The following is a 20,750-nucleotide window of genomic DNA, read 5'->3' as shown; positions in this document are numbered from 1 at the left end:
AAAACTGAGAAAGTTATCTACTTCTGCCACATGAGGACTTTAGTTGTGCATTTCACTCTCAAAATTACAATTCTCATTTATTTTCTACATAATTACAAATTGTTTCCAATGCAAACTGTTGTTAAAGCAAATATCTGTTTGATATATCCTCTACTAATACACAGTGCAATTCCAATGTGATATAGCTTATCACTCAAAAAACTCCCTCTATCATTATTACCAGCTTCTCTTTATGATTTCTCACTCTAAACAATGAGAGCAAAATCACCACTCCGGTTCAAACCACCCACAGTGTATCTTCAAATCAAATGCCCGGATTTGTTTCCAGAATACATTACATGTTGCTGCCTAGGGAATTGGTTTTGGAAACATTACACTTGGCAGCTGACCTATCAACAGTGCCAGCAGAATTGACACCAACTTAAAGGCCAGAGTCCCTCTAGAAAACTGAAAAATATGCTGCTACTGCCATCTGTGGTTTATGGTTGAATAGCTTCTCCCGTATAAACAAATTGAAAGGTATGTACAGTTGGCAATTAGGTTCCAAAGATTTCATCATTTGAAGACACTTTTTAAAGTTAAACTCTGAATATAACAAATTGTTGAGTTTATTAAGTGTATGACATTAAGAATTTGTGATTCCTTATTTGAACTTACGAATATAACGCTGATGGAGAAACCACAACTACTTTGATTGAAAATTTTTCCATTGCATAAAGGCTAACTTTTGTTTTCCCCAAACACACACTCCTAAAGAAATTCAAAACACTTGAATGCCTCTGGTGAACTTAAAATGAGAATAATTTCTCTTCTGAAATAATGACTGTCAATACTACAACATCCCCCAAATTTTTAAAGCAAAAAACAAAAAAGTATTTTTAAAGAAATCTAGGAATTTTCTATTCAGACATGAGAGTTTGCACCCTTCAAAATAAATTTTAAAGACTCAATTATCCCTATAATTTTTTTTTTAAGAACAAAACATCCAAGATGCAAATGAGGCTGAAAGTAGACTATTTTCAACTTATTTTCTCTCAGTTTGCTTTCTCAAATGACAACCACTGTAGCTTAGGGATCAAAAGATTTGGTGCAGCTGGGGGTGGGGAAAAAAGCAATTCAGGTCCCCAGCAGCCAGCTGAGGAAATCCTGGTTCGCTCCCCAACTAAATCACTGTTAATTAGAATTACCGGGTTACATAGTAAAATCTTATTTAAATAATCGTAAACAGCAAAAAAACAAATCTCTTTTCTTGAGAAGTTGTTCTCCCCAGGCTACTATTTAACAGCAGGTAGTAATGGAAGAATGAAATAAAGTAGGAAATGTTTTAATCTTTCACATAAAGTTTTCTATTTATGGCTATTTCTAAACCACGCTGAAAAAACAGGTTAGACAAACAGCCTTATCTTTTTCATAAAGACAACCCATGTCGGAAAACAAGCAATAAATAGAAGCCTGGGACTGATTCTAGGAATAATATATATATATATCAAAGTTAATCCAGAGTTGGTTTTTCTGTTTGTTTTTTAACATAGATTAAGCTCAGACAAATCTGAAACTTCGGCTCTGAGAGGGACTCAACACTCAAAAAATAATTAGCTGCTCAGCACTTTCTGCTGACTTTAATAATTCTGGTATTTTTGAACCCTAGTTATTAACAAAGGCATCCATGAACCCTTAAGAAATTATCTGAATCAGGAAAAAGTTGACCTTAAGAATGTAAAAGTTTGAAAGAAAACATTTTCCTTCACAACTTGTTGGTCTCAAATACTTTTAAAGTATTACAAGGTTGGGTATATTGGATCATCACCTGTGTGGACATATTCAATAGCTACTTTCTGTTTAAAATTGTTTCAAGGACACTTTTATTCTTTGCTGAAAAGCAAAATTTATCTGTTGATTCAGAACTTTCTATTTTCCTGATTGTGAACCTTTTTCACATATAAGACAACTGGTACACATAAAATGAGGCATTTTTCTTGTCCTACTTTAATAGATTTGACCAACAACATTAAACTTTACTCATAAATGGCATCTTACCAAATTTAACTTTCAATCTAATTATATAAAATATTGCAAAAAATACTTAAATGGAGAATGTCATTTAACTTGACTACAACAGAAAATTAAATAATAACCAAAACTTATGAAAAGGCCCCAAAAATCTAGATGAGCTTGCTGAAAATGAAGTCTCCTAATTTTGGAGACTATCCCAGCTAAGGCTATCCCAAAGCCAGAAGTTACCATGTGAACACAATTCATTAATGGGCCAATTTATTCAACACAAACCAATAAATACTTAGTTATAAAAACAAAATGATGATGTCTTAATGAAACTCCAAATACAGCCCCAGACCCCAGAACATGCAGGCTCATTAGCAATTTAAAGCCAGCTTTCACAACAGGCACTAGTTTTGAGAAATTTCACCACATTTGCAGTTAGCATTTCTATCCTCCATTCTCCACTAAACTAAACCTAGATATTTAAACCTAAAACTATTTCCTAACCTTTGCTCCACAACCCCAGGAAAGGGAAAAAGTGAAAAAAACAAGAAATTATTAATAAAATATGAAATATAGGATTTGAGCATAATTTAGGAAATTCACCAGCAGTTTTATTCACTGGCTCATCTCCCTCCTCACCATCTAACTCCTCTTTGCACTAATTCATGCTTACACACACACACCTTTTTGCTACAGAATTCAGAATGATTTATGGGTTTGGAACATGTTCATACTTAAGATTACATGAAAGAGTATGATAGACGATAAAGCTGAGATTGGAAATGTGGTCATCTCACACCTCAGCTCACCGATGAATCTATTCATTGTTGCCTTTCTGTGTTCTTTGGAGGTCACAGAACCCACTAAAAAACACCTGTTTGCTGTTTGGACTAAAGAACAACAGTACTATAGTATGCTTTTTTGCTTGTTTGTTTAATGAAGGTAGAAAATTCTGGACTGACTCAGAACTAACTTGATCTTTAAAGTCACAGAACTGAAAAGTTACAGTCACGGAAAATACCTACTAAAGTATTTTCAGGGATAAACATTCAGATGGCATGGTCTTAACAGAAAAAGGGCATCAGGTTTATTTAGTGAACTTCTCTCCAATTCCTCCAACGTGTAATTACATAAAACATGCTTTTAATTACTTATAATGGCTTATAAACTTCCTTTGCTTGAAACATTTAGAACTCCATTATTCTCTCAAAATAAAATGATCAAGTGCAACATTGACATATACTTCTTCAAATCATTCATCTTCCTTTGAAATTCTGATTGAATTCATGTTTGTCATCAAAACCTAAAAGCAACAACTGAAATATTTAGTGCAGTGAGCACAGGGAATTCTTGGAAGGGTGATGGTGCATCAAAAGACTAGCAATTCTGTTCGGATAGAATAATAAAAACCACTTAAAGGACTGTAAATTCATCATCAATGGCGTTTCCAGCAGGAAAACATTTCTAAAATCTCACTTTCAGTTTATTTCTTCATGTCACAAACCAAAAGATCTGCTATCTAGATGACTATCTACTGCAAATAGTTCGTATAAAATAGAAATCAGCCACCAGGATAAAAAGCCAGGAGAATGCATTTTCTCTGCTTTAAACCTAAGCAGTTTCATTCACTTTTGGAGAAAAATATTAATTAGGAATTATATTACGAAAAAAAAACCCCACCATTCCAAAAATAAACTTTTTTTCTTTTTTGGTAATTCTTCTGTGAATTATAACTTAATAAGAGATAATGAACATAAACTGTTAAACAGTACACACTACTCATTTTTACACTGGGAAATAAAACTTTCCACAACAGTCTAATGTTTCATGTATTTTCCTTAGAGCCCATCAAACTGCCCATTTTGTTTTCAACAAAAAGGAAATATTTGTAGCACTAAATTGGGCTGATGTAAAATACTAAAGCCACCTTAGCCTAAATGGATTGCTTGATAACATTCTTTTAAATGGTCCTGACCGATTGAGGAAATGAGACTGTGAAAGGGAAATTTGATTAAGAGTTAAAATTACCGCTGAGTTCTTTAAAATGTACTAATGAATAATTAATAGCAAGTGCAGTTCCTAGACTTCCCTTACAACAATATTCTCAAGTAGAACTGAAAGTACTGACTGTAGCAAAAAATCCATCAGCTACGAGTCGCACAGGTGGGTACAGGAAGCCTACACACACAGATAAGCATTACGAAATTACACACACTAATACGGGCCATAATATAGATCTGAGCTTCTACAGATCTGGTTAAAAAAAATCAGCATGGTAAATTTTAGATCAAAATTTACAACTTTAACACATTAACACCAAACCAAATCACCTCTTAAAAAGCTTAAAAGTCAAAAGCACTAAAGAAATCCTTTGTTCCTATGATACTATCTCCTTCCACCCTAACTGGATTCCTGCCTCTTCCTTTGTGACACGGGATTTTATTGATCTCAAACATGTTCACATTCAGAAATTAGTCTCCAAAGACAACCCAAGGGACTGCAAGCCACCTAGATACTACACATCACAGACATCTCAAAAAAAAAAAGACAAGAGCTTTGAAAACATATCACTATTTGGTCAGCAACAGTAAATGAAGCTAACCAGGCTCTCTTCGAAACCGACTTTTTCCTTAACTGGTAAAAATGCCAGATCTACTCAACTGGCAATAAATGTCTGACGAGTTCGTAAATTTATGAAGGCGGAGATACACCCCAAAATTGCTCCCCATTCATTCAGCAACTGAGCGCCTAAGTGACCTATTTTCAGGTTACTTTCCTCACACCTGCCAGGCCACTGTCCTGATTGAGAAACTTCTTGCTGAAGCAATTAATTTTTAGTGCCTACTAACTGTCCCGGGTGTTTGCATTCAATTTGAAATCTGTTACTTGTTAGACACTGTTCGGTCCTAGATCTTTCAGAGAATTGCGCGTTTATGGCGCAGAGAGGGGAGGAGGCGCGGATCTCCGAGAGCCTGCCCTTTATTCGGAAATGAGGAGATGTGAAAGGTGGAAGGCAGGGCAAATAAATAAATAAATCGGGTTTGCCGCCGAAGCGTTTGCCGGCCGGTACGAGCACCCTTTGTAATGCAGGCCTCCCGGGGCTATCGCCTGCGCTAATTGCTCCAGGGCGCTTTCCAAGTTCAAAAGTTCACCTTTTACGACCTCACAAAAGCTCCTTACACGTTACCAATAAAAACATTCCGCGGCAAACACTGTGGGGGGAAATATCAAACAGATACAAATAAAACACCCCGCGGGGGCAGAGAGCCGGCGGGGGCGGTGGGGGGAGAGCGGTGGGGGGAGTCGGGCCCAGTCGCAGCCCCGAGGAACCTGAGGACTTGGCCCGGACACGGGGGCAGGGGGGCGCGCGGAGGGAAGGGCCGGGCCAGGTGATCGCCCGGGCTCCGGGAGCGCCAAAAGGAAGAGGAGAAGTAAGGCTGGGCGGGCGCGGGCCGGGACCAGCGGGCGGAAAGAGGAAAAAGGCAGGTGCCCCGGGTCCCCGGTCGGGCCGGTGCGCCGAGGCATCGGGAGACCGGGCTGAGCAGGGCGGGGAGGAGGGCGCGGGGCAGGAGCGCGGAGAAGCTGGGTCCGAAAAGGAACCGCTGAGCCAGGAGCTCTGGGACGAGGGGGTGGGCGCCGAGAGGGAGGCGGGTGGGCAGCCCGGGAAGCGCGGCAGCGCGGAGGGGAGAGAAAGAGACTCCCAAAAGGTGAGGGGCAGAGAGAACCCAGGGGACGAGGGTGTGGCGGCGGCAGGGCGCCGAGGGAGCGTCCGCGGAGGGAGGAGGGACCCGTGGCGGGGAGCGCTGAGGGGGTCGGCGGAGGGGAAGGACTCGGAGCTGAAGGGACCCTTTGGACGAAGAGACCCTCGCAAGGGGGTCCCTCGGAGGCCGGGAAGGGGAGGATGGGAAAGAGGGGACCCGAGGGGAAGGGGACGCCCCCACTGACGGGACTGGAGGTGAGGGGGGCCGGTGGAGAGGGGCCGGTGCGGAGGGGATCGGGGTGGGGGGAGGATTCGGGCTGAGGGACAGGGCCGGGGGGAGGGGAGGCCTGTGCTGAAGGGACCGAGGGGAGGGGGAAACGGAGGTCCGGGTGGAGGAAGCCAGGCAGGAGGGGGATCCGCGCGGAGGGGAGTCCGCCGGCGGGGGGGGTGGGGGGGGGGGAGGGCGGCGAAGGAGGATCGGCGCTGAAGGGGGACCGGGGTGAAGGTTCGCGCTGAGGGAACCCGGGGCCGCCGCGGCTTCCCAGAGAGAGAGGGAGAGAGTCAGCTGAGAGGAGGGGACTCCCCGGGGTAAGGGGACAGAGGCCGGGTTCTCGCCGGGCCGAGACTTTGCACGCCCCTCACCCACCGTTGCGCGGCGGCGGAGGGAGCGCGGCGGGCGGCTCGAGGAACCCCGCCGAGCCCCCGCCGCCTCCCCCTCCGCTAGGCGGCAGTTCGTCCCGCTCCATGCGGTGGAGCTCAGGGCCCGCGCTCGGTTCGCTGCTCCGCCATGACCGGCGCCCTCGTCGCCGTCGTCGTCCGCCAGGGGGAGGGGGCTGTCAGGGGCCAGCGGGCTCCCGGCCGCGGCGCTCTCTGGGCCCCGAGCCGCCGGGCTCCGCGCCCCTCCGCGCCGCGCCCCCTCAGCACTGGCCAGCTCCCACCCCCGACGTCACGCGCCGCTGCCACGCACTGCCCTGCGGGGCACACTGGGAATTGGAGTCCGCCGGGCGAGGCCGGCCACGCTGGACCCCACCAACGGAAGGGGTGGGAGGAGGGAAAAGCGGCCTTGAGAAGGGGAGGCCAAGGCCTGTTAATATCACGAACCCTGATGAAGACTTCCGGTACAAGTTGAATAAAGGTTACTTCAGGACCTTCTATTTATTGTGACTTATCCGTGTATTCAACCTTCCCTGTGACGCCTCGGATCCCCCCATCCCTAGAATGAGTCTTTCCTAGGAGGCGGATCACCGAGGAGCCGGGTGAGCACGTGCAAAGAGGCCCAGCCCCGTAGGCGGGTCTCAGAGGGGGCGGTGTTTGTAGGTATTCACGAGGGCCTTCCTCCGCGGCTTCGGGACAAATTGGACCCGAGATTAAAGGACCGGAGTTTAACTAGAGGTGACCGCGTTCGTATGCAAATGGAATCTATAAAACTCTGCTTTCCGGGGTACTCTCTAAAGCCTTTTTACCTCCGGGTGGGCGGGAAAGACTGAAGTTTCTCTTCCTCCTCTTTCATTTTCCCCCTGCCCAAGGAACGGAACAGAATGGCAAACTAAGCTTCAAGCCATTGATGCTATTAAAGAAACTCAGGCTCTTTACTCCTGGGGTCTTGAAGCCCTTCGTTTGAGAGCGTCCTTCCTCGGTCTTGTTCGCCTTCCTTACTCCTGAGTTTTCCTATAAATAAAACGGGGTTAGACTAGAGACGGGGTCAGATTGGAAGATCCCAACCTCCCCCACCCGTGCTGCTTGCCTCAGTTTCCCAGAGCACAATCCCGGATTTCGCAGTTTCCGCTGCAAAGCCCCCCTACTACTGCCACCAGGTGGCGCGCGGCCACCAGCGTCTGGGCTTGCCCCGGCAGTCCGCTTTCAGCGACCGTCTCTGTAAAGGGCTCATCGTGGCCGCCTCCCAAGGTCTAACCAGGGTCTACCTGGGCTGTTCGAAGACAAAGAACAAGAACACTGATTCCTTGCCCGCCTCTAGTCTCCTGGGTTATGCCTCAGCTTCCTCACTGGCTGCCCACTCCCCAGCCTGTCTCCCATCCGGACTCCCACCCTGCCTTACCAATCCGTCGGCTTGTCTATGTCATTGCTTGCTTATTAATTTTTAAGTCCTTATACTGGAATTCGCACTCCTGCCTGATCTGACCCCTTCCACATTTCTCATCACAGCCCTTCCCTCACCTGCTTGGCAGGATGTTTTGTAATGCTTCCCTGTATTTACGGGTTGAGTGGCTGTACCTTACCAGCACCGGTTAACCTGTACTGCCTCCTTAATCTGTAACTGCTACTGTTCTGAGAGTTTGACATTAACGCCATGTTCTCTAAACCTCACATCTGCTTTATGAGGAGCTTTAGCTCCAATATTGCCTCTATCATATACTGACGAAATCACCCTTCGGTGATGGGGATTCCAAACCCAGTCGGTCAAACACCAGAGCTTGAACGCTTGGCTCCTTCACACTGTTGGCTTGACCCAATCCACTCCCAAACTCCTATTCATCTTTCAAGATCCTGTTCAAATACCCTCTCATGGATATTTATATCCCACCAGGGGACACCTGGATCCCCAGTGTGTCCCCTTACTGCTGTTGAGTTCTCTGTGGACTGTGACAGATGGTCTCTGTGTGATTGCTTCCCCACTACTATTCCCCAGCTCCCAAGGGGAAAGGGAGTCCTTAGAGTAGGGAGGGAGACAGAGGAGATGGGTCTTCTGGGCCATTCCTTCAGCTCTAGGTTCTAAAATGAGTTAGGATCAGATGGCCTTCCTAGAGCCAAAACTTCCCTTTATTACAGACTTCTGGAGGTAGTAAGTTCCCCTTCCCTGGAGATCCAATCAGGAGCTAAGTGGCACTGCAGAAACCTCTGGAAGGCCTGGGGTTTTCTAAGTCGACTCTCAAAGATGGACAGAAAAGTTCAGTCAAACTCTCAGTCCTTGGAAGCAGCTCCTCCTCTTCCATGAGAGTCCAGCTCTGTTGTCAACTGCCACACAAAAACCTTTCTAGATCTTGACTGGTCAAATCCCTCTGTTCTCACTCTCATTATAACCCCAGCTGCTGAGCACAAAACCTGAACACAGTAGACAATAATCGCTGAGGGGGTGAAAGAACAAATAAAACATATCTAATCTTTTTACTTAATAACTGTACCTTTGGTTACCTCCAGACCTCAAAGTCCTGGTTTCAGGCTTCCCTTGTGGCTCAACGGTAAAGAATCCATCTGTCAATGCAGGAAACAGGGGCTTGATCCCTGATCTGGGAAAATTCCACATGCCTCAGAGCAACTAAGCTGGTGTGCCACAATTATTGAGCCTGTGCTCTGAAGCCTGGGAGCCGAAACTACTGAGCCCAAGTGTTGCAACCACAGAAGCCCACACGCCTAGAGCTTGTGCTGTGCGGCCAGAGAAGACACCACAATGAGAAGCCTGCACGACAAAGAGTAACCCCCACCCGCACATCACGACTGAAGCAAAGCCCTCGAAGCAACAAAGACCCAGCACAGCCAAACAAATTTTTTTTTTTTACGGAGTTACTACCTCATGGGTTGTTATGAGAATCAAATAAGATGACACATGCAAAGCAATTAACAAAGTGGCTTAAGGAATAGGACTTGTTACTAATGTTATTTAAAGAGTGGTCCTAAATTCCCAGTTACTTCTCTTCCGAAAATGCTTCTTGGGAAGAGTCAACTAACACAAAACTGAGAAGAGTGAGGGAAATGACTGTGTACTGAGACCCCAACCATTGTTCTAAGCAGATAGGGTCCCGTGAGGTATGTCCTTTCACCTACATTGTCCCCCCAACAATCCCAAGAGGCCGACACTTTTATCCACCAATTAAAAATGAGGAAACAGGCTCAGAAAGATGAAAAAGACTCCCCCTCCCCCCACACACACACCAGCCGGACAAATGACAAAAGAGGAAGAAAATTATCTAAGGAGGAGGATCTGTGGGGGGAGTGCTGAGGCCAGAGGTAGAAAATCAGTCAGAGCTATCACTAAGAGCAAGGCTGGTGTAGGCTCCATCACTAGGGACTTGTCCTATGGTGGTAGAGACAGACACTTATCAAAATAATCACATACCCACAGTTACAACAGAATATGCTTAGAAGCTCCCGGTGCTGTGGGAGTGTGTGTGACCATTTATTTGGTCAGGGGTGGTGATGGAGGGATCTCAACCTTGAAGATGAAAGGATGAGTGGGAGTGAGTCACACTGGGTGAAGAGAGAGTGTTTCAGGGGGAAGGAACAGCCTGTGCAAAGGTCCCAAGGCCCTGTTGAAACAGAAAACTCACTGTAAGGAGCCCACCCACCCAGGGGAGAGAGGGCAGGAAAAGGAGGAAACCGTGGGCTCAGGTAGGAGACTGCCAGCAGGGGGAGCACAGTTCTCTTGATGGCAGCAGCCTTGTCCAGGACCTCCGCCAAAGAGTCCAATCCAGGCTGCATGGGGAGAAAGGGCTGGGTAAGAGAAACCCCCACCAGGTTGTTTGTTTTCAGTACATTTTGTCTATTTTTTGAATAGCTAGGACACACATTGCAAAACATCCAGGTTGCAAAAAATGCTTCAATGAAAATCCTTTCTCACTGCATTCCTAAAGGCTGGCTCCTCTCCTTATCCATTAATTGTGTCCATTCCCAGATTTTCTATGCACATAAAAACACACCGTATTTATTTTTTAAGCTAATCTAGCCCTCCCTAGGGAATCTCTAGTTATGAAAGCCAATTTGTACTGAACGCCTACTGCACATGACTCTTATCATTCAACTGAAAGTTAAGGAGCACCAGACCTTGTGCTGAGGCAGTGGTTCTCAGATTTTAAATCCCCGTGGAGGGTTGGTTAAGAAACACAGATTGTCGGGCCCCACCTCTAGAGTTTCTGGGTTGAGGCCTGACGTTTGCATTTCCAACAGGTTCCCAGATGCTGAGGCTGCTGGTCCGGGGACCAGGGACCAAACTTAGAGACCTCTGAGCGAGCAGCTCTGTGGACAAAGCACATGGTCTGGGGAGCCTTACTCCTCTCTCAAAAGGGAAAGTATGAACAGACACAAACACATACCAACAATGTAGTTCATAAAGTGATCAGTTCTACAAGGAAAATGGGTAGGGGAGTGCAGGAAGGGGAAGTGCTGGAGAGTAGGGTTGGGGTAAGAGAGGAAGGTAGCAACATTTGACGGCACAGGTAAGTGGCCCTTTTTGAGCAGTTGGCATTTACAAAGCCAGGCAAGCACACACAAGAGGAGCCCTCCTGGGCTCAGGGGAGAGGAAACCTACAAGAGACAATACGCAGAGAGCAGAAAGGGGGCTCCACTCCCACCACAGCCTGCACAGAGCCAGAAGGGCCTGCAGAAGTGACTGTGGAATTCGGAATGAGATGCGAGGGGGAAAATCCGAGACAGGAGCCTTGGAGAAGGGGGCGCGATGGAGAGATGTGGCCTCTGAGGGGGTAGAGAGGTGCCGCCTTGGTTTCGGTTACAGAGATCCCAACAAGGTATTTCCGCAGTGAGACCGAAGACCCCTGGAGCGAGGGGATGGCCAGGGAATTTGAGGAGTGGCAAACACAAACTGCTGCTCGGGACGTTTTGTTGCCTAGGAAGCGGAGAATCGAGGCGCTTCCTCAGGCGGATGAGGAGGGTGTATAAATGATTGGAGCTACAGGAGTTTAGTTGGGGGTTAACGGGAGGGATCTCGGAGAGGGGAAGAAATGGACCTTGCAAGAGAGAAGTCTGAGCCAGGAGAAGGGTGGAGCTGGCACGGTCGGGGTGTTTGGAGATCTCCAAGCCTCGCGTGCCCTGGAAACATCCCTCCTCTGAACTTTACACCCAACTCCAAAAGGGAAGCACTATTTTCCCCATTTAACAGACGGGAAAGTGAAGGTCAAAGAGCTGAAGAGACACTCCCAAGGTCCTACATCTCAAAGAACAGGACCTCACTCGGTGTGGAGAGCCCGCGCTCCTTCACTGCCCCAGCTGCTACTGCGGGCTCCGAACCAGACCCTTTTTTTGTGTCCTTGCAGGGATGCCCTTTGGAGAGCCGCCCAATGGCAAAGAGGCTCGGCTGGGAGCGGGCCAGCGGGGTGGGGTGCCCCCTCCATCCCAGCTCCGCCCCCAGCGGCGCGGGAGGGGTCGCGGGGCGGGGAGCCGCGGGCGGACGGGGGGCACGCCGCGCGCGGGTAGAGCTGACCGCGGCGCCCAGCTCGCAGTGCGGCCCGCGCTTCCCGGCGTCCGCGCGTGCTGTCAGCGCCCGCCGTCCGTGCCCGTCCCCGTATGGCCGCAGCCGCCCTCTCCACCAGGCCCGGGTCCCGGCCTGGGCCCCGGCCGCTGCCTCTGCTTCTGCTTCCTCTGCTGCTGCTGCTGCTGCGCGTGGGCCCCGTCCGCGCCGACAGTAAGGTATGCGCTCCCCTGCGATCCGGGCACAGGTCGGTAGAGCCGAGCGCGAGGGGGCGCTGTGGCTGGGGCTGCAGACCAGGCACTGTGTGGGGCCGGGAACCGAGGACCAGGACAGGCGAGACCCGACCTCGAGCTTAATAGGGAGGCTGCAGGGACCGGGACACCAGGACAGGAGCGCGTGGGGAAGAAGCACTGGAGATGGTAGGGGTGTTTGGGACCCGGAGCATCGGGAAGGGGCGCTGGACACAGTCCAGTGAGGGCAGAAGGTCAGTACTGAAATCCTGAGCCAGGGAGAAGGGGCACTGGGAGCTTGAAGGCGGGGGCAGAAGGCGATGGAATCTCCAGCCTAGGAAGGTGATTCCCATGAGCGCTGGGCAGGGGCAGCCTGGAGATCTGGCTCAAAGTTTCCGTGGGAGGCTAACGCACGTGGGACAGAGCCCTGGTAACTGCTACCTAGCGACTCCAAGGTTTGTAGCAGGCCCTCGGCCAAGGCTTTCAGGCCATACTGGGGACCCAGAGTCCCTCCCCAGTGAATCCAGCTGGACTGGTCCCTCCTGCCAGAAATCTGACGCACCCCGTAGAGTGGCAGTCCCCAACCTTTTTGGCACCAGGGATGGATTTCGTGGAAGATAGTTTTTCACATTACATTAATTGTTCACTTTATTTCTATTATTATATATGAAGCTTCGCTTCATATCATCAAGGAGTAGATCCTGGAGGTCAGGGATCCCTGCTCTAGAGGACACCATGTCTGCAGAAGTGATCAAGATGTTCTCAGTTGTGGCTTAAAGGTTCTGCTCTGATGTCAAGCAGATCTGGGTTCAAATCCCACCTCCACCTCTCATCCAAGTGACCTTGAGCCTTTACCTCTTTGAGCCTCCAATTTCCTGACCTGTAACTATGGGAATAATAACGTAGTTCTCACTTCCTTTAGTCGATGATCTCTACATGAGAGAGATCAGGCCTGGATAATGCTTAACACCACTCTGGCAGCTAGTATGTGCCCAATAAATGCTACTGTGATTTTGAAATCTCACCACAGAGACTCCAAAAGGGGGTGAGATCCAGAATGTAGAGGAGAAGCACTTTGAGTCAGTCAGAGCAGGGACCCCTTGAGGATGTTTTAGAAAGACCGGGTGAGGACTGAGTCAGGACTGAGGGAAAGTGAGAGGCAGGAGGGAGGTAGAGCCCTTATTCTTGCAGAGCATGAGAGTAAGAGTGGCTTCTCTTGATGTCTCTTCAACCTCTTTCCTGGGTAGGAGGTGAGGCTGCCCTGTCCACAGACAGGTAAAGGGCAGAGGCCACTATCCACATGTAAGTATATGAGCAGTGAGCACTGGCAGACCCTTAGCCTGAAGATTCAGCTCAGGGTATACAAACAAGTGAGCTGCAGTCTTGACCATGTGCTCCAAAGATAAGGAGGGAATGAGTAGCATTCCCATTTTACAGATGGGAAATTAGGGTATGTAGAAAGCTGGTTTGTGAATCAAAAAACCTAGGTTTTTTTGCCCTTTGTTGTTCTTAGACTGTGTGGTTTTGGGCAAGTCACTGCCTATTTCTGGACCTCAGATCCCCTATTGGAAAAACATCTTCCCAACTTCCTTTCCATATAGCGCCTTCTAGGATTCCTGGACCTGGGTCGGATCCAGGAACAAAACCCCCAGATAACCTGATCAGCACTTTGCCATCTCTCATCTCTCTAGCTGGGAGGAATATTTGGTCTTGGGCATCCTCTGAGCCATGCTGAGGACTATAGAGCTTGTGGGGGAGGGCTTGCATTCAAAGCAAAGACAAAGAAAACCCAACACCCTGTTTATGTAGTGAGTCAGCCAAACACTTGCTAGGTTGGGTGACTGTGTGTGTGTGTGTGTGTGTGTGTGCGCGTGCGCGCGCGTGCACGTGTTGTCCCAGGGCAAGCTGGGGCTGGTGGGGCGGGGAGGCACATCACAGTTTGGAGGATGAAGCAGCTGGGGGACTCAGCACAGCCCTCCCCCAGACACCTCCCACCCACACCACTCACCCAGCTGGGAAAAATAAAAATCAATTGATGGGTGAATTTACTCTGCATTCCTCAGCACAGCCAGACTCCTGCTGGCTCTGAGAGAGAGCTGTTTTCATTATTACCCCCCTCCCCCAACAATCCTCCTTCCTCTTCAAGCCCATCCTATTTTCTGAGGGTGAGGGGCGAGCCCTTTGGAGGGCCAATCTGGGAAGTGAAGTCTGCCTAGGCTCTAAAAGGTTAAGTTGGCCCTGCTTCAGACTTCGGGCTCCTGGGAGGTCTGGCTTCCCCTTCTGCCCAGGACTTTCAGGGGTACAGGGGCAACTTAACCCCAGAACGCTTGTGGCCAGCTCCTCCCTTGGCATGTTTTAATTTTGTGTTTATAACCAGGTCTCTCCTAAACAGGACTTGGGCTTTCCATCTAAGGAAGAGTTTTGTCCAGTGAGAGGTGTTCACAGCTTCCTGGCATTTCTAAGGGGCTGCCCAGTGAAGAGGTTAGGCTGGATAGACAGGTGACCACATGACACCCAGGCACAGTACCAGAGGCCTCCAGGAACCTGCTTTTTGCTGTAGGTCCTTGGAATGTGGCTGAGAATTCCACGTCTCTTCTGCAGTTTCCCCATCTGTGAAAGAGCTGCTGGCACCTCATTTCCTCCATGCGTTCAGGAGTGGGAAGGGGATCTTTGGACAGCCCTGCCGCTGATCAGAGGCCTGAGGGCAGGGAGGAGGTACCAAGGCCTGTGGGAGCTGGGCCAGGAGAGCAGGAGGGGCTGGCACAAGCAGGCGGTGGTATCCCAGGCTGGATCAGCTGTTCCAGGCCAGGCCGTTCTCAGAGGCTTAGGTGTTGCTGCTCCTCCGCTCGGAGCTGCCGCCTGTGGGTGTAACGGGAAACAGGCTCCATGGCAGGCCAGGCTGCACATGGAGTCCTTCTGCACGAAACAGAGTGGGGCCAAGCCAGGCCCCTCGGGTCTCGCTGCAGCAAAAGTCTTGCCCCATCTCTCCCGCTGGCTGGGGCACGTGAAGAACATCCTGGGTGCAGAGCCGTCTGCCTAGGCTTTGCATTCAAGATCTTACACAACATTCAGGATTTCCCCATTTGACAGACTTGAACAGTGAGACTCAATAGAGTCAGGTTGGGGCTGCTCAAAAATCCAAGACCGGGAACTTGGGGAGTTTGGAGATTCCTGGGGCTCCAGGATTCTCAGCCTTTTAGTGGGCACCCAAATTCCCGAGGAGCCTGGGAGAGTCTGCATCAAGGTGGAGTAAGGAGAGGGCATCTGCATTTTCCAAGTTATCCCATCCCAGGTAATTCTGAGGCACATCTCCAGCTGAGAACTCATGGAGGTTTGTGGAGCAAGAGAATAACAGATCATCAAAGAGGAGCTTTGGAGGATTAATCTAGCAGAGGCAGCTTCCTATATTGTCTGTTGTTTAGTTGCTAAGTAGGTCTATTAACCATGCTTACTTTAGTCGCTAAGTCATGTCTGACTCCTTACAATTCCATGGACTGTAGCCTGTGAGGCTCCTCTGTCCATGAGATTTCCCAGGCAAGAATACTGGAGTGGGTTGCCATCTCCTTCTAAAGGGAATCTTCCCAACCCAGGGATCAAATCCGCAACTCTCACGTCTCCTGCATTGGCAGGCATGTTCTTTACCTCTGAGCCAGCAGGGAAGCCCCATGTGTGGTCTAGGTAGCAGTTGCATTAACTAAGCAGTTAATGCAACCTGAGCTTAGGCTGTGGCCAGGGAGTGGAGACCATTGAGATAGAAGATATTTAGGAAGAAGCATCGGAAGAACGGGCTTCTTATGTGGCACACTGGTAAACAATCTGCCTGCCAAGGCAAGAGACACGGGTTCAATTCCTGGGTCCGGAAGATCCCCTGGAGTAGGAAATGGCAACCTATTCCAGTATTCTTACCTGAGAAATCCCATGGACAGGGGAGCCTGATGGGCTACGGTCCATGGGGTCGTAAAGAGTTGGACATGACTTCACAACTGAGCATTTATGCACACACATCAGAAAAATATGACTGGTGGGTTCATTCTGGTGAGAGTGGTGAGAGCAAGGAGGAGGCTCAAAGATCTGAGTTGTGCAGGAGGGTAGATAGATGTGGGTTTGGGAGAAGATGGTGGGCCCAGTTTTGAATGGTTTAAGTTGGGGTGCCCGTGGGGTGCATCTGGAGGCGGTGTCCAGATGACCATGGGCTCTAGGGGAGGTCTTTGCCCGCAGAAGGACATGTGGAAACTGCCTCTTGGTGAAGCTGGGCTGGCCATGAGCGAAGAGGGAAGCTTCAACCTCCAGGTGACACAATCTGTTCTGTTCCTAGAACATTTTCTAGGTTGAAACCCCACTTCTCCATTCTGGCCATCTCTCTTCAGAAATATCAAACATGCCTTCTTGGCCTCTTATTGTGGGATTTCCTTGGAAATAGCTGGGGATCTTTTTAAGCACAAGCCACCCAAGCTCACTTCTGGGGGCTTTAGCAGCAGTGTGTGCTGAGTGAGGCTGCAGGGAGAAACGGGGGCTGAGGCAGGGACTTTCCTGCTTGGCAGCAACCCCAGCCTGCAGACTGAGGGCAAGGTGGATCAGGCACATTTCCCCTGCCCGACCGAGGTCTGATCCTTCCAGGGCCACTGTCTCTCTCCCAGCTCAGTTGCTGTGCAGAAGCCCTTGCCTGGTGACTGTGGGTGGTCGTAGGAGGAAGAGCATGGGAACTACACTTTGGAGTCAGGCTGTGCTGTGCAACCCTGGGCAAACCCCTCACCTTCTCTGAGACTCAGATTTCTCCTCTCCAAGATGTGTGGTTGCGGTGAGAGCACAGAGGTAGAAAACTATGTGCAAACATGCGAGAGGGTTATTGGCAGCAACTTCAGTAGCAAGTAGAGAGCAGCTCTTCTATGCTAGGTGCTCCACACGCGTTGACTCATTTCAGCCTCAGGACAAGCTTATGGGGAAAGGATGGTTGTCCTCCCCATTTTACAGAGGAGGAGGCTGAGACTCAGAGGACTCAGGGCCATGCGGGGAGGCCATGTGGGAGCTGGGATGTGAGCCCAGGCCTGGCTCCTTTCCACGACGCTCTGCTGCCTCCAGTCAAGCACCACAGGACACTGTGACCACAGGAGGCGGGGCCCTGCCCCGGGCTCCTGGCAGCTGGGGCTGGAGCCGAGGCCCTCTTCCGACTCCTGCCTCCTGGCCTGTGTCAGGGCCTTGGCCGCCCCCATCAGGACATAGCACCTCATCTGAGGCGGGAAGGAATGTTGCAGTCATGTGGAGGCCGCTGCTGGTGGGGATGGGTGTTGGATTATGGGTGAGTCCCCAGAAAGAGGCAGGCCTCTTTGGCCTGGGCCACACAGAACACACCCACATCCACTTGCTGGGCTCTTCGCCCCACCTGGGGGAGTGGGTGGGGGTGACTAGGGGTTCCAGCAGAGCTGGGAAGGGAGCCCAGAAGTCTCAAAGCGAGGCAGGCTTACTGCACTAGCGGCGATGTAAAGACTACCGCGTCTGAGCCTGGCTGGCAGTGCTCATGGGTGCAGAGAATTGCCCAGCCGGGCCCAGGGTACACTTGCCCTGCAGAGGGCCCTGGACAAAACTTCCACCATAGCGCCCCCTTCCCCACCCTTCTCATCCCCCGTGGGACGCAAGTCTACCCGTGTTGGGCTCTCACCTCCTTGAACAAGTTATTTGCTGGCTCCAGGGCTATTTTCGCATCTGGAGAACACCGCTAATAATATCTAGGGAGTTCCTTGGTGGTCCAGTGGCTGGGACTCCATGCTCCCAATGCAGGGGCCAGGATTCAGTCTCTGGTCAGGGAACTAGATCCCACAAGCCGTTACTAAAGGTTCACTTGCTGCGACAAAGATCAAAGATCCCAGGTGCTGCAATTAAGACCTGGCACAGCCAAACAGATAAGTAAATAAAAAGAATATCTATCAATGTACCCACATGGAGAAATATAGAGGATAAACAAGCCCCTGTCAGGATTATTGGTGGTAATAATAACAACTACAACATATTCCTGGTATTCTGTCTCTCAGTCCTCACAGTCTTTCACTGGGTATACTTACTAGCAGTACCCTCATTTTACAGGTGAAGAAACTGAGGCACAGAGAGGTTAAGTAATCTGCCCAAGAGTACACAGCTGTAGGTGGCCCATGGCTGTGTTCCTCACCACCGCCCCACACCTCCCCAGCACTCAGTGAGTTCTCAATAAATGTCTCCTCCCTGGGCTCCGCATCCCAGGCTTGCCTCCTCCATCCACCGTCTGTCCACAAAGCAGGCTGACTGAGTGCCCTGCAGACCTGGCCCTGGCTCTCTCCTGCTGATAACCCTTCCATGACTTCCTAGTGTTTTCAGAAAGAAGACCAGATCCTCAGCCAGCTTTAAGGGCCCTCCATGGGTCAGGCTCTGCCTCCTTCAGCCTTACCTCCTACCACCAGGCCCTCTGTAGGCATGAGCCAGAATGAACCTCCTCCAGGCTCCCAAGGTGCCCGGTCCTTGCTTGTCTTTGTACATCTGACTTGCTCTCCCTGGACTGCTCTACTCGTGCTTAGAAATGTCCCCCGGGGTGCCCTCCTCCGAGCAGTCTTCATGGATGTCTTTCTCTGGATCTCAGGGCTCACTGAGTCAACTTTTCCCATGGCTGAGAAGGTCAAGGATGCACCTCTATCTACTTCTGCACCTCCAGCTCCTACCCAGAGTCTGGCAGAGGCCAGGGCCTCAAACAGGTGTCTGAGGGCTCAGAGCAGAAATGGAGTGCCTACTGCCCTTCCCCAGAGGATGCGGGGATGCTCATGGGGGTGGGCTTGGCAGAAAGCCCAAGGGGGCCTTGAATCCACCTGGGTCCTGGTGGCTTCAGTGAGAGCTCAGGGGTGTGGATTTGTTGGTTGAGTCATAAATAGCTGTGCCCTGAGAGCCTGGAGCCCAGGATGGGCTGGCTGAGCCAGCTAGGGCAGTTCTGGTTGGGACTCCCAGGGCCCTGCTGGTGTATGAGGGCAAAGCAGGCTGGAGCCGGGTGCCTGCCACTGATCTCACCCAGCTGACTCCTGCAGGCTCAAAGTGCTGCTGCCCCCAGTGACCCCAGACACTGGGTGTGTGGCCTCCTAGGGTGGGCTTGAAGGAAAAGGGGGGAGGGAAGGGGAGCACTGCCCTCCCCCAGCCCTGGCCTTCGGCTCACCGCGGCCCCTCCTGCAGGTGTTCGGCGACGTGGACCAGGTGCGCATGACCTCGGAGGGCTCCGACTGCCGCTGCAAGTGCATCATGCGGCCGCTGAGCAAGGACGCGTGCAGCCGGGTGCGCAGCGGGCGGGCGCGCGTGGAGGACTTCTACACGGTGGAGACGGTGAGCTCCGGCACCGACTGCCGCTGCTCCTGCACGGCGCCGCCCTCCTCGCTCAACCCCTGCGAGAACGAGTGGAAGATGGAGAAACTCAAGAAACAGGCACCCGAGCTCCTCAAGGTAGACCTTCTGGAAGGAGAGGCGGGATGGGGCCCCCTCCTGCACCAACACCTAGCGTGGGCTGGCGGGGCTGGCCCTCCAGTGAGAGGGCCACACATCTTAGGAGAGGGGTTGTGCTCGCCCCATTTCACAGGTGAGGAAACAGGCTCCCTGGGAGGCAAGCGCATCTTGCCTAAGGCTACAGGGCCAGTCAGCGATGGAGGCAGTGTGCTCTGGCAAGTTTACCTGGAGATAGCCCTTTACTGCCTCATTACCATCCAGCCGAGTGTCCTGGTTTTCCCCAAACCAGGTCATCCGCCATCACCTTCACATAGCGTTTGAAATTTTGTGGCACCTGATTGTTTCATGTCATAACATTTCCCATATTCATGTGCCACCTTCGTGCCAGATATGCTAAGCTCTTTTTTTTTTCTCTACATTATTTCTCTGAATTCTTAATCCATTTGGTGAAATGTGGGATCTTTGCCCTCATTTTATAGGTGAGAAAACTGAGGCTTGGAGAAGTTAGGTAACCTGCCCAAGTGCTCATATAATGACATGCAACCTTAAGTCTATACCCTGTTTTTATGTGAAGGTTGTGCTTATAACCACGCACCCACCACGAGAAGATTAGCAAGAGGCACCACCTCTGAGTGACTCAGCCCTGTGCCAGGCCCAGCACCAGGACCCATAGCTTGGATAGACGTGGACAGGGAGATCACAGCTACCCAGGCAGCAAGGCACCCACGTACCATTCACACCATGCAGAATTCCGTCCTTGGAGGGCCTGGTGGGGCTCAGATTTGAACTCAGATCCATGTCCAAAGCATGTGTTCTAAATCACCCTGTCTTCCTTTTTGTAATAGCCCAGATAATTTGATGGCTTTTTCTCAAACTGGGGGAGAATTGCCTTACAATGTTGTGTTAGTTTCTGCTGTACAACAACGTGAATTAGCTCTGAGTCTATGAATTAGGCTCTCTCAGGAGCCTCCCTCCCATCACCCCTGTAGGTCATCACAGAGAATTTGGTGGCTTTTGAGAGGATCTGTTTCTTTTATAATTTCTTCCAAACACGTCTATTTCGCCCTTTTCGTGTCAAGAACTGTCACATTCACTGAGATGCTGCCCTACTTGTAAGTTAACAAGCAGCCTGCCAGTTTCATGGACGCTGGCAGAAGACATGAGCCAGAGACAAAGGACATTATTACTCATGCTCACCGGAGTGTCTCCACTTTCC

General features: G+C 50.3%; 2 protein-coding genes across 8 annotated transcripts in view; one reads left to right on the top strand and one right to left on the bottom strand.

Moving 5' to 3' along the window:
* Positions 1-6,626, bottom strand: part of NR6A1 (nuclear receptor subfamily 6 group A member 1) — a 218,063-nt gene extending 211,437 nt beyond the window's left edge. For all 6 annotated transcript variants that reach the window (XM_042245711.1, XM_060413797.1, XM_042245712.1 and 3 more), the window contains exon 1: positions 6,348-6,626. In XM_042245711.1, the coding sequence (XP_042101645.1) occupies positions 6,348-6,447 (100 nt within the window). In that variant the 5' untranslated portion in view covers positions 6,448-6,626. The remainder of the gene's footprint in view (positions 1-6,347) is intronic.
* Positions 6,627-11,839: 5,213 nt separating this feature from the next.
* The window catches only part of OLFML2A (olfactomedin like 2A), a 28,717-nt gene continuing 19,806 nt past the window's right edge, over positions 11,840-20,750 (top strand). The window contains exons 1-2 of one of the 2 annotated variants that reach the window (XM_027966451.3): positions 11,840-12,076; positions 19,271-19,534. In XM_027966451.3, the coding sequence (XP_027822252.1) occupies positions 11,954-12,076; positions 19,271-19,534 (387 nt within the window). In that variant the 5' untranslated portion in view covers positions 11,840-11,953. Of the gene's footprint in view, positions 12,077-12,162; positions 12,343-19,270; positions 19,535-20,750 lie in introns of those variants that run through there. The other variant, XM_027966452.3, reaches the window with a different exon arrangement.

Source organism: Ovis aries, chromosome 3 (assembly GCF_016772045.2).
Source record: "Ovis aries strain OAR_USU_Benz2616 breed Rambouillet chromosome 3, ARS-UI_Ramb_v3.0, whole genome shotgun sequence".
Lineage (NCBI taxonomy): Eukaryota > Metazoa > Chordata > Mammalia > Artiodactyla > Bovidae > Ovis > Ovis aries.
Note: the sequence above shows the minus strand (reverse complement) of the source record. Positions and strands in the feature narration are given on the sequence as shown.